The 16,952-nt window shown below is 34.1% G+C and overlaps 1 protein-coding gene and 1 non-coding gene across 2 annotated transcripts; one reads left to right on the top strand and one right to left on the bottom strand.

Moving 5' to 3' along the window:
* Positions 1–11,520: 11,520 nt before the first annotated feature.
* On the bottom strand, positions 11,521–13,902 carry LOC113777075. Its single transcript, XM_027322120.1, has 4 exons — positions 12,904–13,902; positions 12,486–12,840; positions 12,211–12,371; positions 11,521–11,700 (listed from the first exon to the last, which is right to left on the bottom strand). The coding sequence occupies exons 1-4, from the start codon at positions 13,900–13,902 to the stop codon at positions 11,521–11,523; spliced, it is 1,695 nt and encodes a 564-aa protein (XP_027177921.1).
* On the top strand, positions 13,661–13,767 carry LOC113778939. The gene has a single exon (XR_003469403.1). It is a non-coding gene; the product is annotated as a small nucleolar RNA R71 (small nucleolar RNA).
* Positions 13,903–16,952: the final 3,050 nt, after the last annotated feature.

The following is a 16,952-nucleotide window of genomic DNA, read 5'->3' as shown; positions in this document are numbered from 1 at the left end:
AAGAATACAGGTGTTTATACTCTAATTATTGTCTGTTTGTTGTCAACCATGAGGATTCTATATTTAGACGAATATTCTCAAGATCGCAGTAACCAAAAAAAAAAACTGCATAAATAGGTCTCACTGCTGAAAATAATTTGCTATCCAACCACTCCGTTACTGTATTTTATCCCTTCGGATTTGTACCTTGACTAAACTTAGTCAAATATTGTGGGCGGGACTCTTTCTTCTTTCCTTGTTGGAGACTTTAGGCGGTAGCCGGTAGGGGAGTAATCAATACAACACCAAAACTAGTGTATTAGCCAAAGGAAATATGAGGAAATTAGTAAGAAAAAATTATTGCACTAAGTATACGGTAGCTTACATTTTTTTAGTCTATATAGAAGTTAGCCTATGCTAGCGAGACGGATGCAACAGGAAAGACATATTCTGGTGTTTGCTTCTATCATATTCTGGCTCCAGTTGGACAACTTCCCTGATTTAATATATATATATATATGTATATATATATAATTAATTAAAAAATGTATCCAGAAATATTTTATCTTCATGATTGCATCTTCCATTCACTCTGGGACCAGACTCGTTCTTTTCTTGTTGCAACCTGCAGGATTCTGGTGGTGACCTCAGGTCCCTACCCTGGGGCCTAAACGAGGGAACTTTTGCCAACTGTCGGCCAAGTTGCATTTCCAGGTAATGGACATTTTTACACCGCATAGAAACGATGCCGATTGGAGGCAAATGAAGATACTAAAGCAGTAAATGATTTATAATACGTACTGTTCATTTTCAATAATATCTACAAAGATTGTAAAATAGTTATAATACTAAAGTAATTATTGAAAGAGTAATTTTATTAATATCCTTACATTAATATTAGGAGTATGATCAATTATTATATCTTTATATTAATTACAATAATAATATTGATGGAAGCTGTACCATTTAAGGCATGAATTAAAGTAATTATTGAATAAGATAGCTTAGACTCACTGATAACAAAGTACATTAAATAAAGGTATTCTAAAGAAGTTAAAAGTTAATTATATTTTTCAATTAGAAAGTGGATTACAATTTAACGTGTAATTAGTTTACCAATCTACTACCATGCCCACATTTAATGTACATCTTTATCAATAAATATATTATTAATCATTCTAAGAGTAACAAATACATCACTAAAGCTAGTATTAACGAAATGACACATGAGGAAATTATTTAGCAAAAAAGATTGAGTATACATTAATTTACATTTTTAATCCATACTAAAAAAAAGAAACAATAGAACTAATCCAAGATATAATTTATAGGAGGTCAATTATAAAACCAGTACTATGATTGCCAAGTATGCTAAATTAGCATACTTAAATGATTTTGTGACTGTGGTGGATGCGATAGGAAAGAGATAGTCTGGTGTTTGCTTTGCATGACGAGATTTTTTTATGAAAAATTAGGAGCATGAGATTTATTAGATAAATGAAGTAGAGAAAAAGTGGGAAATAAAAAAGAGGAAATTTTTGTTTATACATTGTTAATGTATACTTGTGCGGTATTAAAATGTCTTCTCTAAATAAGAGTGCAACTAGCTTACAAAGCAATAACAAAGAGGACAGCGTAGAGGATCAGTTTATTAAAAGAAAGACTATAAGATTATTAAAATAATGCAAAAATGATAAGATACTACTAGTAGATATAAAGTAATAACCCATTAGGAAAATGGATTATTTGTTTTGCAACTTACCCAAATGAAATTCTAACCACGTATTGCCTTTGAATTTCCTTTTGAGGACAATAGGATGGAATTAATTTAGGTACAAAAGGACGAGTCCAAGGTACATAGATGTATGGTTGGACGTTTTGCGTTTTTTGTTTTTTAAATTCGAAGAACACTTAAATTAAAAAAGAATTTGAAGCCTTTTCCTTTTATTATTATTATTATTATTATTTTGTTTGAAGAGGCACTACTTATTATAGTACTCACAGAAACAAAAAGTTTGTACATCTGTCCATGTTGAACACTGACAGTACATAAAAAATATCGCACCAGTATATATTTACAATGTATAAAAACATTACCCTTAAAGATTTCTCTAACTACAAGACCGCAACTCTATTGTGGATAGTTTCATATCTATTTCTGAACTTTCTTTTTTAATATAGACACATAGCATATTTACCTTGCATCCGTCTTCATGGGATTCATTATTAAGGCCTCAATGGTCCATAAAATTTAACACGTAAATACCATATTCAAAATTGCTCACACTAATATCTTAAAGTATTTTTCATGAATACCATCATTATCCTTGCGAACACCGGCTTAATTAGGAGTTTAAGAACACCTAAAAATCAAGACATTTAACTCCGATAAACTATACCCATTGCAACTATAATTATTTACGTAACACTTCTTAAAAAATTCAAACACAAACTCAGCAGACAAATCCTGCCAACATAGCAATAAAATAAACTTTTAATTTTAATTCTCTTGTCAAAAGGAATTGATTATCCTTTTAGACTACTAGTGGAGGGTGGAAAAAACTATGGCAATTAGATAGCATAAAAGCCATCATCAAGGCTGAATTGCTAAAATCATCTTTGCAGCAAGAGCTTGCTTAGTAAACTAATAATTATTATAAAAAAATTATGAAAAAACAACGTGACTAAATATAAAATGTTATCCCAACATAGATTTTCCAGCTGAAAACATAAAAACTGAAGAAATAAAAAAACCCCTTAAAAAAATATTGCCCATCATCTTAAATATTTGGGAGAATTTCGGATATGGAAGTCGGAAGAATCAATACTCAGAAATGGTGTGCAACTTTTCAAAAGTTCATAAAGTGGATATAAGATTCAAAAATGAGGCTAATTACTTAGAATATTGTAAAAAAAAAAAAAAAATCGGAAGAATGGTTGTATACTATTGCTGTCGGACTTAGTCAGTCCGATAGCTAATGAAAAAAATTTTTTTATAAAAAAAAGTGTCAGTCTTGCCGGACTCTGTCAGCCCGGCAGAGACTCGAAAAGTTTGGAAAAAAAAAAAAAAAGGTGCAGCACCACATGCACTTAGTTTCCAAGTGTTTCTCTTCTCATCTCTCAGACTCTCTATATGTATCTGACTCACAGGTGGTGTGGACTTTCCAACCCTTAGCTTCCATATTTTATTGTCTATTCCTCCCCAACTTTCACTCGGTCACCACGCCAGCAGTTATATATGGATAAATTCACATTTTTTTTGGGTTCCTTTTTTTCCTTTCTAAATTTATTTTTTTATAGCACTTGTTTCGTTATAATCTTTTTTTATTCAGTATAATAAGTAGAAGGTTTCAAACTCAATTTTTACAATTATAACCCATTTATTTTAACTTTCGGTAAACTTATTTAAATTCATTTTTCCAAACTAAGTTATCAATTTATACCATCTTTTGCACTCATTATTAGTTTTAAATATTTACTTGTAATATGCAATAAGCCTAATTACCAATTTTTTACCCATCCATACTTTATGTCACAAAATTACATACTATTTAATAATTGAACAGTAAGAATATAAAAATTTGAACTAACTACTATAAAAGTTAACATAAAAATTTAATCCAAAAATTTTGAACCCCTAGCATTTTATTCGTGTGCAAATTTAAAATTTCATTTTGGAAAGGTACGAAAAAAGGATAAAATTTGTCATAAATTGGTAATACTGAGAAATGAGCAAATTAATAAACTAAGAGAAAATAAAATGATAAGATAAAATTAACAAATAATAATAATAATAATGAAACAAAAGTAGTAAATATCATGACAAAATGAAAAACTTTTAAAAAAATGGGTGAGGGAAGAGAGGAGATTTGGGGGAAGACAATTTTAAATGAGTTAATTAGCTTTGATGGCTTACCCAATAATACCCATTTAATATGGGTAACTCATTTATATCCATATGCAAAAATTTAAGATATCCATACCCATCTATTCATGGGTGAATATGGATAAATTTAATTAAATAAATTTGTTTGACACCTATACCTACAGCTATCTAATTAAATTTACCACATGCTAGACCTTGAGCAATAAACTTTTTGTATAAACCAAGTTGCTATTTGTTCCTGAGCGGCTATGCGTTGCATTGGTTCGATCTCATTATAAGGGTCCATATTCAGTGTTCAGAAGAAAATGAGAAACAAGCATCAATCTTAATCTTGCATGATAGTTCTATAAAACATTAAAAAAAGTCCAGCCTATTTTTTTCAAAACTTTTGTAGTCAGCCCGGCAGGACTGACACAAGTGGTTTCTTTTGCTAACACAGCCCGGCAGCCACTGTTCTTTTGAAAAAAAAATGGATTTTGTCAGCCCGGCAACAATAGTTTTGCACTATCACACTGTCAAGACAACCATTCTTCTGATTTTTTTTTCGGCAATATTCTAAGTAATTAGTCCAAAAATGGAGTGAACCAATATTAAATGCAATAAGATTTGGCTTAAATTACCAAAATGTCCAGGTGCAAAAACTCATTCAACTTCTACCTAAACGTGAATTCCATCTCCATTTCCCTCAGTCACCACCCCTAACCTACCACCACCATCAACTCTTCCATAAAAGATCCATTTTACATTCATTAAAAATCTAAGGTCTATTTGGATTGCTATTTTTTGAAATTTTTATAAAAAAATATATTGTGATGATTTGATATATATAATGTAAAAAAAAATGATTGAAAAATGTATTCATAGAAAACAAAAACATTTTTTTATGAAAAATTACAAAGCAAACAAGGCCTTGATTTTCCCAAGAACTATATAAGGGAGAAAGTCAGTCAATACTTATTATCTCTCACCAAATTGACAATTATCTATTGCCCAAGTATGACATCACAACCCTGTCGTCCATTGCTGGGATAATTGGTGATACACTAGAAGTACTTACAAGGGAATTACAGAGGTCAATAATTGTTGTAACTTTTTAATCACCAAATGGAGTGAAGAAGATATTTGGATTATTGTTGATCATTTGAAGTGATTTAAAGAAAATATGAAGTGCAAAATGTTCAAAAGATGAAATGCAATCATGAATAAAAGAAGAAATGTTTGACAGTTTTGATATATTTTGGTATTTTGGCTATATCTTGAGCTAAAAGTATCGGATTGAGGTGATTCTATAGCCATTTTGAAGCTAAGACATAACTTTACATTTCTTATGAAGACATCAAAATTTAGTTCATGAGTTTTTCTAGTCAAAAAGTTGAAATATAGTCAGCCATTTTTGTTATCGAAAGTTGAAACAAGTTTTGACCATTTAAGAGTATTTTGATCATTTATTAGTCTACAAAGTTTCAAATTAGATGATTCTTGATGAATTGAAAAGTTAGCTCAAAGGGTTACAAATTTCCTATTTTATACGAGAGTTAGTTTATAGAGAAAATATCAGTTAAATTTGGTGTAAAAATAAAGCAATGTTGAAAACTGATTAGAAAAGTGCAAACCTATAAGGGAGGCAATACGCGGGTGCAATATGCAACCTTACACCTGCGTATTGACCTCGCATATTCTTAAGAAAGTTGTGCAACTTACATAGATAATTGCTCTGATATTTTTACAACTTTTTACAGCTCAATTTCATCAAGAATTTGGCTATAGTTGTGAAAAAGAGAGCATGGATACTTGTAGAATAATATTTTGGGAATTTCAAAAACCATTTTACATTAAAAAGTTAACAACTCATTTGGAACTTGAATTCATCTATAATTAGGGGGTTTGAAAACATATTTTCATAACTTTGGATCCTAGAGAAACTACATAAAAATATAGTCATTCACAAAATTTTCTTAGTTTAGTAGTTAGGATAGATTAGTATAGTTTGTTTCATCCAAATCTTGTATGCAACTAAGCATACATGAAGTTGAGGATGAAGATGGAGAGATTGGAGCTCATGTGACAAGGATTATATTTCTCCTATCACTTTATTTCTTGTATTAATTCTAACGTTTGATTACATTACAAGTTTGGATCTTATTTTCATGTCTTTTATGTTTCACTAGTTTTTATATCTAGGGTGTGGATAAGCTTCTATGATTGTTATGTGAACATTTTCATGGTTATTTGAATTATATTTTTGAGTAAGTTATTTAGCACTTTTACTTATCTAATCATGATTAACTGGTCATTAATTATGATAATTTTAAGATGTTAAGTTTACAATGAGAATTGAAATTTAACACTAGTTCAAGAAATGTTAAACTTAGGAAGTGCACTCACAAGAGTAGAGGAGCACCTTTGTAGTTTAGCGGCTTGTTGCATGTAATTTCATAAAAGAAATAAACTTGTAGTCAATTTTATAACCACAAAAATAGGTATGACTTAGTTACAAATATAATTGATTCACTACGAGAGTAGTTTCACATTTATTAGGAAATTACACCATAACTAGTCAAAATAATAACATTCACTTAATCAGTTTTTTCACTTGTAAGAGTAGTGAGAAATTTCATAACCCAAGGAATTTTCTATTGTTATTTTTCATGTTTGTAGTGTAGATTTAATTTCTTACATTTTTGATAGTCTAACTAATAAAAGTGTTTGAAAACCATCAGTAATTAACATTCTTTTATGTGGGATCGATACCTAATAATTCCTGTACACGATATATATGATCTGTATACTTGTAGAAAACAATGTATTTAGATTTTATTAAATTTGGTGTATGGTAGAACCTCGTCAACAACGTAACTCAACAAAAGAAGTAGCAACAGGAGGATAAATTATTTTAGATTCAACTCACAACCTGTGGTTTGTGACTTTTTTGGTAGAAGCATTTATCATAATAAATTTAATACATATGAGCAAATTTATTGAACATTACGAAAATCCCATAAAAAAATTTATATAGTTTGTGATTGATTGTGTAGTAGTTACCAGGTCATTTAATGGTATGATTGCAGAATTGTTAATATTACTTATAAAATTAAAAATATGCATTTTAACTTATCCAATAGGCAGACTACCTGCACGCGGTTAAACTGTCAAAGAATTATTTGGTTCACTTGCAATTCATACACTTGGATACATAAATGAAGTTCAATGTTAAGTAAATAAGATTTATTAGAAAGGAATTAAAAATTGCATTATGTTATATTTCAAGGTTCTATTTTAGAAATAGTGAGGGAAAATGTAAAAAAATTTCAATACTTTTAGAGGACAATGGGGGGGCTAGATAGAGTATTTTTGAAAAATGAGGAGGCAAGAGCTTGGCAATATTAAAAAGCTAAATTTTTTATACGTTATTTAATAATTTTCAAAAAAATTAAGGGCATTCAATTGTAGTAGTAGAGATTGTGGTAAAATACTTCAAAACATGAAGGTGTATTTTCAAATTGTAAATGTATAGTGGAAAGAGATGGATTACATCCAATGTTAAAAACAGATGCAATTTGTCTATTTAAATTGTAGAGAACAGATATATTTGTAATAAAAAGGAAAAAAAGATTAAGTTGACAAAATATAACATCTTTAAAGTAGAAAGAAAAAAAAGTGTGTTTTCTTGAAGAAGAGTTTTGATATGTGAGGTCACTGGTTAAAATGCATCATAAATTCTAATGAAATCCGTTATGCAAAAACTGAACAACCCATTTTGAGCTCAGAAGATCTTAAATTGATTGTCATTAATTTCTCTAGAGGAAGGAGCAGTTGCAAAGTGAGACCAGTTGGATAAAGAACTGTAAAAATTGCTCAACAAAATTGTCATCTAGTTTCTTTGATTTTTCATTCTGATCAGTTTGAATAGTTAAATACTTAGAATGGAAATAAAAGATAAAATAGAAAAGAACAAGTTTAGAATATTTTACTTTCTTTAGACTTTTAAAAGTACCGCTAATTTGAAAAATTTTCCTAGCAAGTAAGGGTAAGATCTAAGAAGTGGAAAGGGGCAGGAAATTAGAACCTAGGATCTTTAATTCTTGATATCTCAATTTTAGCCACAATGCCAAGGTTTCCTTTGCAAAAGTACGGCTAATTTGATGGATGGAGAAAGTTTGTTGCACAGGTGTTTAGATTTTTTTTTTCTTTTGGCTTGATATCCTAAGTGACAGGTTGTCGATGCCTGTGCAATAATAAAAATAAACCTAATTGTCAATTAAAATAATCAAAACCTGATTCCAAGTATTGGAGCAGGAACTCTAGGTGTGCAATGGGTTACTTGATTCGCCCTGTTTCCGAAGAGTTTGCTTAATCCGATATACCCGAATGGGATGACTTTTTTCACAAATAATTATTAATTTGTAAACAGGGTAAGTAGGGTCGTATCCTCAGGGACTGTGGATTCTTTTTTATGTTCAAAGTAACAATGGAGGATTTTTATAGCAATGGCAATAAGTAAATGGTTCGAATAAAAATAAATAACCAACAAAAGATTAAATGACAAATTACTAAAATCAGAATAATAATAATTAAAAGTCTAGCCAAGAAATAACTTCAACAATGGTTCACCTAATTGATCATCGATGCAAAGGCATTTCCAATTATTTACTAGTAAATAGGTTATAACTGTCAAACAAGCGATGACAGTCAACCCCTCCTTACTGTGCCGGTGATTAAGGTACGCCCGTTAATCACTGCTCTAATTGAGAAAAAATCTTAGTCACGCCCGTAAGATTTAATTTCCCAATTGCCTTACGTATTAGAGGAGCTCTATTCTAACCAAATAACGCACTACCAGGATTATTTCAGATTAGCCCGCGTATCCCCCTGACACAAATCTAATCATACTAGTTGTCACTAATTCAAGGCAATTAAATAATTACGGATTTAATGCCCTAATTCACAATAGATTATCAAGTTAACTAATTATCCAGATTCAAGACAATCAATTAATTAAATAATCATAAATACTGCAATCAAGGGATATGCGAATACCAATAAATAAAAGAAAAAGATAAAATTAAATCGATCTCACAATTTTTAGGCGAACCAAAGCTTTCGTTGTTCCTTGACTAGAGTGGGGAAATTAGTTCATATTTTTGATGCGAAACACCCATACAAAATTGAAGCAAAAGTCGCGGCCATTATCTGCGTTTAGGAAAGCCCAATTCGTCCGAACAAATGAAAGGAAAACAATTTACAGAGAATGATTGTTTCCACATTTTCTTACCAAAGTAAGAGTTTTTCGCAAATAAACCTAATCCCCACAATAACTTCAAAAGCCGGCAACTTTTGAAGTCCTGCGAGGGACTTATCTACCCAAACACCCCACCCCAATTTTCCGATGTGGGATAGAAAACCCCACAAGGGCCCCCGCTGCTAGGAAGTAACTACCCCCCGAACCCCTGAGCTGATTTTCTTGTTTCCACATTTTCTTACCAAAGTAAGAGTTTTTCGCAAATAAACCTAATCCCCACAATAACTTCAAAAGCCGGCAACTTTTGAAGTCCTGCGAGGGACTTATCTACCCAAACACCCCACCCCAATTTTCCACAGAGAATGATTGAATCTCCTAATTGCTCCTGACATCTGAGGAATGAAAAGAAAATTACGAAGAACTAAACAAAAAAGAAAAGTCAAAGGCTAAGCCAGCAAAGTAGTGCTAGTTCTCTGCGCTTGTTTCTATCTAATATCTAGCTACTCTAAAGCTTCGCTCCTGTGCGGCGGCCCCTTCAAGGGAATAAGACTACAGCCCGTGCTTTCTTCCTCAACAATTACAGAAATGGGCCCAAGTTTTTCCGTTGCCAACAATGCCCCAGGGGTAAGCTCTGTGACTTGGACTCCTTTCATGTCAAATTGGCACTTGTCTATCAATATTTGACAATGGCTATTACTCTATCTATCATATTACCAAGATACCAAGAAAATCATATATCAAACATCAGTGATCAAAATCCGAGAAATATCACCTCGATTAGCTTTCAAACCACAAACTCCTTCAATTCCAAGTTAACTAATCTAAGAGAAAGGAATGACGCACAATATTTATCAGTAAATGGTCCAAATATTAACCAGAATCTCAACATTATATCCATAAGTCGGCAAGCTGACTTCTATCCAACTAACACAACCTATACTCTTGTTTTTTTTTCTATCAATTATTTATTTTCTTTTCTTTTTTTCTTTTTTTGTTTAAAATAGCACAAAAAGACTTAGTCTTTAGCCATTTGAGTCTTTTGACGCGAACTCCAACATTTTTCAGATGAAAGAGCCCGGTTACTTAGCTCCTATCGCTTTACGACCACGTACTCATAGAAATCATTGCTTTTTTACGCGAGAATCGATACTTTTGGTGAAGATCCCCAGTTACTCAGTAATAATTAATAGCGAAGTACAGTCAACCTTAATTCACATCCAAATACACGATAACTCAAGGTAACACATCAAAAACAAACAAAAACAGCAGCTACTAGCCTCATTTCTTCAAATATGGAGAACTAAAGTTAATATTGGATCAATTCACATGAAAATGCCAACAACCATTCCTTAAGCCTGGAAAAGTTAACCAAATATCAAAAGAGTCAAGCAATCACCGATATTCACCAAAGAGATGTTCTTAGACTCAATCACATTATCTCGATACACTTTTATTATTAAAATTCGGCAATAGTGAAATTAGAGGCAACAATCCAACATCAAACCTTGGCAGTCACATTAGAGCTGATCATTAAAAAGAAAGAAAATAAACGAAAGATAGACAAATAACAAACTAAAAATAAAGGAAAAACATCTAAAAACTAAAACTAGAAAAACTAGCACCCCAACTGATCCCCCCCCATACCTAAACAATACATTGCCCTCAATGTAGCAAATAAACATCAAAAGTAGGAGAAAAGGCAATAAAACTTCCTTGAAGTTGGGTCAAAGTGGTAGGTGAAAACCAAACTAAGGTGTAAGGTCGCATGGTGCATAAACGCTGCCAAATTTTTCACTGGTCTCCAAGGGAAGAAGTGGGAATGGTTGCGGCATCGGTTGGGCTGTGTCGCGCGAGGTGGTGGTGGTCGTGCGGTTGGTGCTGGCGGCGAGTGAGAGAGAAGAGGGGTGAGGAAAAGGCGGCGTCGACCGCAGGAGAAGTGGGCGGCCACGTGATGGAGCGTCGCGCGCAAGGTGGCGCGCGATGGCAAGGAGGGGAGGAGATGGCGGCGGGCAAAGGGTCTTTGGTCGACAGAGAAGAAGAAACATGGGATAAGAAAGAAAGAAAAGAGGAAGAAAGAAAAGGAAGGGAAGAAAGAAAAAGAAAGAAAGAAAGAAGGAAAAGAAAGAAAAAGAAAAGACAAAAACAAAAACAAAATAGTTTTTTTCTTTTTTTTTTCATCAATTTTTTCATTTTTTAATTTTTTTTAAATTCTAATTTTGGAAATCAAAAGTGATAGCTAAACAGAAAGACTTCCTTTTTTTTATTCAATAAATTTTTTAAAAATTTTTTTTAATTTTTTTTAATTTTTAATTTTTTCCTTTTTTTTTAAATTTTATTATTATGAACAAAACTTATTTTCGAAATTTAAAATTAGAGAGTAACAGGAAATCGAAAACTGTTTTCGAGTTTTGAATACTTATCTTTCCCGCAAACGTGACGCGGGCACATCAAAAAGGCAAGAACCCTTCTGACCATGAGCTCTCCATACAACATGATGTGGGGCGTCATGAGGGTGAAAATCCTTCTGACCATGAGCTCTCCATACGACATGACGCGGGCACGTCATGTCAGAGAGATACCTACGAGTCATCAAAAACTAAAATTGAAGCCAGAAATCAGTCAAACTCAAAGAAAACATATTTAATCTATCAAACAAAACTGAACAAACAATTAAAAGAAATTGGGTTGTCTCCCAATGAGCGCCTTTCTTTAACGTCTTTGGCTAGACCTTAAACACCACTCTTCAATTTGGATGTAATTCAATTTTTCTTGTAATCGATGGCCCTCCTCCAGGATCCAAATAGCCATTGAGTGTACCCTTCTTTCTTAATTTTCTATTCCTTTTCACCTTATAAATTGCTTTCATCCCCTGATACTTGTTCACAACAACTTTGAATTTATCCATGCAAGCAAACTCATAAAATTTTTGCACAAAGGGATTAATATCATGAATAGAAAACATAGAGTGAGAGTTAACAGGATGTTCCATTGTATCAAAAATATTAAATTTGACTATTTCTCCATCAAATTTCATGGACAAAGTACCCTTATTAACATCAATTTTTGTCTGTGCTGTGCTTAAAAAGGGTCTACCTAAGAGCAAAACCGAGGGGTCGGGAGAATGGTCATCATCCATGTCAAATACATAAAAGTCAGCTGGGAATACTAATTCATTAACTCTAACCAGCACATCCTCGACCAACTCATTAGAGTATGCATTTGTTCGATCAGTTAATTGAATTATTATTTCAGTTTCTTTTAATGAACCTAGCATCAGAGAAGCATACATAGATTTAGACATTACGTTGATTGATGCTCCTAAGTCCAGCATGTTATTCCTAATCAAAGTATTATCTATCCTACATGGGACAATAAACCTACCTGGATCCCCGCATTTCGGTGGGAGCTTCCTCTGCAAGATTACGGACACGTTCTCCCCTACAATGACCCTTTCATCTCCCCTAAGCCACCTTCGGTTGACACACAGATCCCTAAAAAACTTTGCGTACTTCGGCACTTGTTTGATTGCGTCTAAAAGGGGGATATTAATCTGTACCTTGCGGAACACCTCCAAGATCTCCTTCTCCTTATCTTGTTTTCTTGATTTCTCCAACCTGCTAGGAAAGGGAGGCGGGTTAATCTTGACTGTAATGATTGGGTCGGGGAGTACTTTTGGATTTGTGCCACTGTTGTCCTCCTTCCCAAACTCGTTCTCGATCTTTTCCTCATCCTTGTCCTTCGGGATCACAGGTTCGGGTCCTTAGATTTCCTTCCCGCTTCTTAGGGTCATCGCGCTTACGTTCTTTGGGTTCAACTCAGACTGAGACGGCAATTTACCTTGGACTTGGGACTCCAAACAGTTGATTGTTATGGCCATTTGGTTCATCTGATTTTGCATGGATTGCATCTGGCTCATTTGATTTCTTATGTTATGCAGTTCGAAGTCCGTCTTTTGTTGATGTTGCGCAGTGGTAGCCATCAGTTGTTTCATTATCTCCTCCAGAGATGGACTAGATTTTGGTGACGGAGGTGGTCGGGGTTGGTACTGCTGCTGGTACCCTTGTTGTCTATTTGACACAAAATTACACTGCATGTTCCCTCCATAGATGAGGTTGGGATGGTCCCTCCAACCCGCGTTATACGTATTTGAGTACGGGTCATAGGCCTTTCTTGGCGTGGGCGCGTGACCGGCCATATTTACTTGTTCTGCACTTTCTTCTTGAATCATTAGGCACATCTCTGTAGAATGACCCATACTAGTACAAATCCCGTACACCTTGGTCTGAGATGCATTTCCTATAGCCAGTTGCCTAACAAAAGAAGTCAACTCAGTCAACTGTTGTTGGATAGAGGATGTCTCTACTTCATTCACCTTGCGTATCGGGACATCCTCTCTCGTACCAAATTGCTGTGATTTCTCCGCCATTCCTTCAATTAGCTCCCACGCTGCTCGAGGGGTCTTGTTCACCAGAACCCCTCCACTCACAGTATCAATTATACTCTTGTCTCTGAAAAGTAGCTCCTCGTAAAAATATTGTATGAGCAACTGCTTACTTATTTGGTGCTGGGGGCACTTGATGCATAATTTCTTGAATCGTTCCCAGTAATCATAAAGCAACTCTCCTGGGTGTTGTTTGATACCACAAATCTCCTTTCTTAGACTTGTAGCTCGAGAGGCGGGAAAATACTTGTCTAAGAACTTTTTCTTCAGTTGGTCCCACGTGGTGATACTATCTGGTGGTAGGTAGTATAGCCAGTCTTTTGCAAAATCCTTCAAGGAGAAGGGGAATACCCTCATTTTTATCTGCTCTTCTCTGATTCTCGGGGGTTTCATACTGTTGCACACGACATCAAATTCCTACAAATGCTTATAAGGCTCCTCACCTGGTAACCCATGAAAAGATGGCAGAAGATGAATTAACCCAGATTTTAACTCAAATGGGGTGTTATCATTTAAATTTGGAAAAGTAATGCATAAAGACTGTTGAGTTAAATCAGGAGCAGCCAACTCCCTTAATGTTTGTGCATTAGCCATAGTCACTTTTTCTTGATCCGAGTCACTCGAAGTATCACCAAACGAATTTGTTAGTTCAACTTCTGGCTCAGGTCTTTGAGATGCACCGCTTGATTGCTCATCTCTGAGTTATCTGGTCTCTTTTCTTGTTCTACGCGCAATCTTCTCTACCTAGGGGTCGAAAATTAATTCACCTGTACGAAAAGAACGAGGCATACAAAGGAACCAGAAAATTAGAACAAAAATAAATTTAAAAAGAAACAAATAACTGACACTAGTCCCCGACAACAGCGCAAAAAATTGACAGGTTATAGATGCCTGTGCAATAATAAAAATAAACCTATTTACCAATTAAAATAACCAAAACCCGATTCCAAATATTGGAGTAGGGACTTTAGGTGTGCAATGGATTACTTGATTCACCCTGTTCTCGAAAAATTTACTTGATTCGATATACCCGAATGGGATGACTTTTTCACAAATAATTATTAATTTGTAAACAGGGCAAGTAGGGTCGTATCCTCAGGGATTGGGGATATTTGTTTCTTTTTTATGTTCAAAGTAACAATGGAGGATTTTTATAGCAATGGCAATAAGTAAATGGTTCGAATAAAAATAAATAACCAACAAAAGATTAAATGACAAATAACTAAAATCAGAGTAATAATAATTAAAAGTCTAGCCAAGAAATAACTTCAACAATGGTTCACCTAATTGATGCATTTCTAATTATTTACTAACAAATAGGTTATAACTGTTAAACAAGCGATGACAGTCAACCCCTCCTTACTGTACCGGTGATTAAGGTATGCCCGTTAATCACTACTCTAATTGAGAAATAATCTTAGTCACGCCCGTAAGATTTAATTCTTCAATTGCCTTATGTATTAGAGGAGTCCTATTCTAACCAAATAACGCACTACCAGGATTATTTCAGATTAGCCCGCGTATCCCCCTCATACAAATCTAATCATGCCAGTTGTCATTAATTCAAGGCAATTAAACAATTACGGATTTAATGCCCTAATTGACAATAGATTATCAAGTTAACTAATTATCCGGATTCAAGACTGTTAGGAGAATATTAGTATTCTTGTAGATAATATATTAGTAAGGGTATTCTTGTAAATAGTCGGTTAGGTTTGTACTCCTATAAATACTAGTTGGTCACTCATAATACTGTGACTAGATATTTTCCTCCCAAGATACCTGTTCTCATGGTATCAGAGCAAAAGTCCTAGGGTTAGGGTTAAACATCTAGCAAAAGTTTTGGTCATCGCGACTGTTCACGCGATACTGTTCATCGCGACTATTCACTGTTCATCGCGACTATTCACTGTTCATCGCATACTGTTCATGCGACACTGTTCACTGTTCGCGGCGCTGTTCACTGTTCACACGCTGTTCATCTCGAGTTTTGACCTTTTCTTTGTTTTGACGTGCCATTCGCCATGGTTGAAAGGTTTGTTAATGCGGTTACCAATGACCACATTGAATCGAGTTTTTCAGCACATGGGTCCCAGAAAACTGTTACTATATCTGAGAAAGATTATGTTAAATTCCTACAGTACCAAGCTACAAATCACGCATCTCTTCCCTCTGCTTCTTTAGCACAAAAAGGTAATGACTCATGGATTATTGACTCCGGAGCTACTGATCATATGTCAGGTACCTCTAAAATTTTTTCTAATTTTCAAGAGTGTACTCCCTTTCCTCATGTTACTTTAGCTGATGGATCTACCACTAAAGTTAAAGGACGAGGCACTGTAGAAATTAATCAATCACTTCCGCTGTCTTCTGTTCTTTACGTACCCAATTTACCCTTTAATCTAATGTCTGTTAGTAAGCTCACTAAATTTCTACAGTGTACAGTTACTTTCTCTCCTGATTCTGTTGTCATTCAGGATTTGAAGACAAAGAGGACGATTGGTGGAGGGCATGAGCATAATGGTCTTTACTTTCTCAACTTCAATGGTCTGATAGCATGTCCTGCTACTGTTTCTCCTCTTGAAATTCACTGTCGTTTAGGTCATCCATCTTTACAAAATTTGAAAAAGTTGGTTCCTATTTTGAGTCAATTATCTTCGTTAGAATGTGAGTCTTGTCAGTTAGGAAAGCATCATCGTGTTTCTTTTGCTCCTAGAGTCAATAAACGGGTTTCTGAACCGTTTTTGTTAGTTCATTCTGATGTTTGGGATCCTAGTCGAGTCACTTCAAAGTTAGGTTTTAAATATTTTGTAATCTTTGTTGATGATTTTTCAAGAGTTACATGGCTTTATTTAATGAAAGATCGTTCAGAACTATATTCCATTTTTTGTGCATTTGTTGCAGAAATAAAGAATCAATTTGGTGTGCCGGTACGTATACTTCGCAGTGATAATGCGAAAGAATATTTTTCCACTCCTTTTAATACCTTTATGAGTAAGTCTGGTATTATTCATCAGTCCTCTTGTCCTCACACTCCACAACAGAATGGAGTTGCTGAAAGAAAAATTGGACATTTAATCGAAATTGCTCGAACACTGTTGTTGCACATGAATGTGCCCAAACAATTTTGGAGTGATGCAGTTCTAACTGCATGTTATTTAATTAATCGCATGCCATCTAATATTCTTGGAGGTCAATTACCTCACTCCATTCTTTTTCCTCATGAACCTGTGTTTAAATTACCTCCTCGTATTTTTGGATGTGTGTGCTTTATTCATCAGCTTACTCCCGGGGTGAATAAATTAGATTCTCGTGCTATTAAGTGTATTTTCTTAGGATACGCACGAGCGCAAAAAGGGTATAGATGTTACAGTCCAGTTTTAAATCGATTTTTTACTTGTGCTGAT

Source organism: Coffea eugenioides, chromosome 7 (assembly GCF_003713205.1).
Source record: "Coffea eugenioides isolate CCC68of chromosome 7, Ceug_1.0, whole genome shotgun sequence".
Lineage (NCBI taxonomy): Eukaryota > Viridiplantae > Streptophyta > Magnoliopsida > Gentianales > Rubiaceae > Coffea > Coffea eugenioides.
Note: the sequence above shows the minus strand (reverse complement) of the source record. Positions and strands in the feature narration are given on the sequence as shown.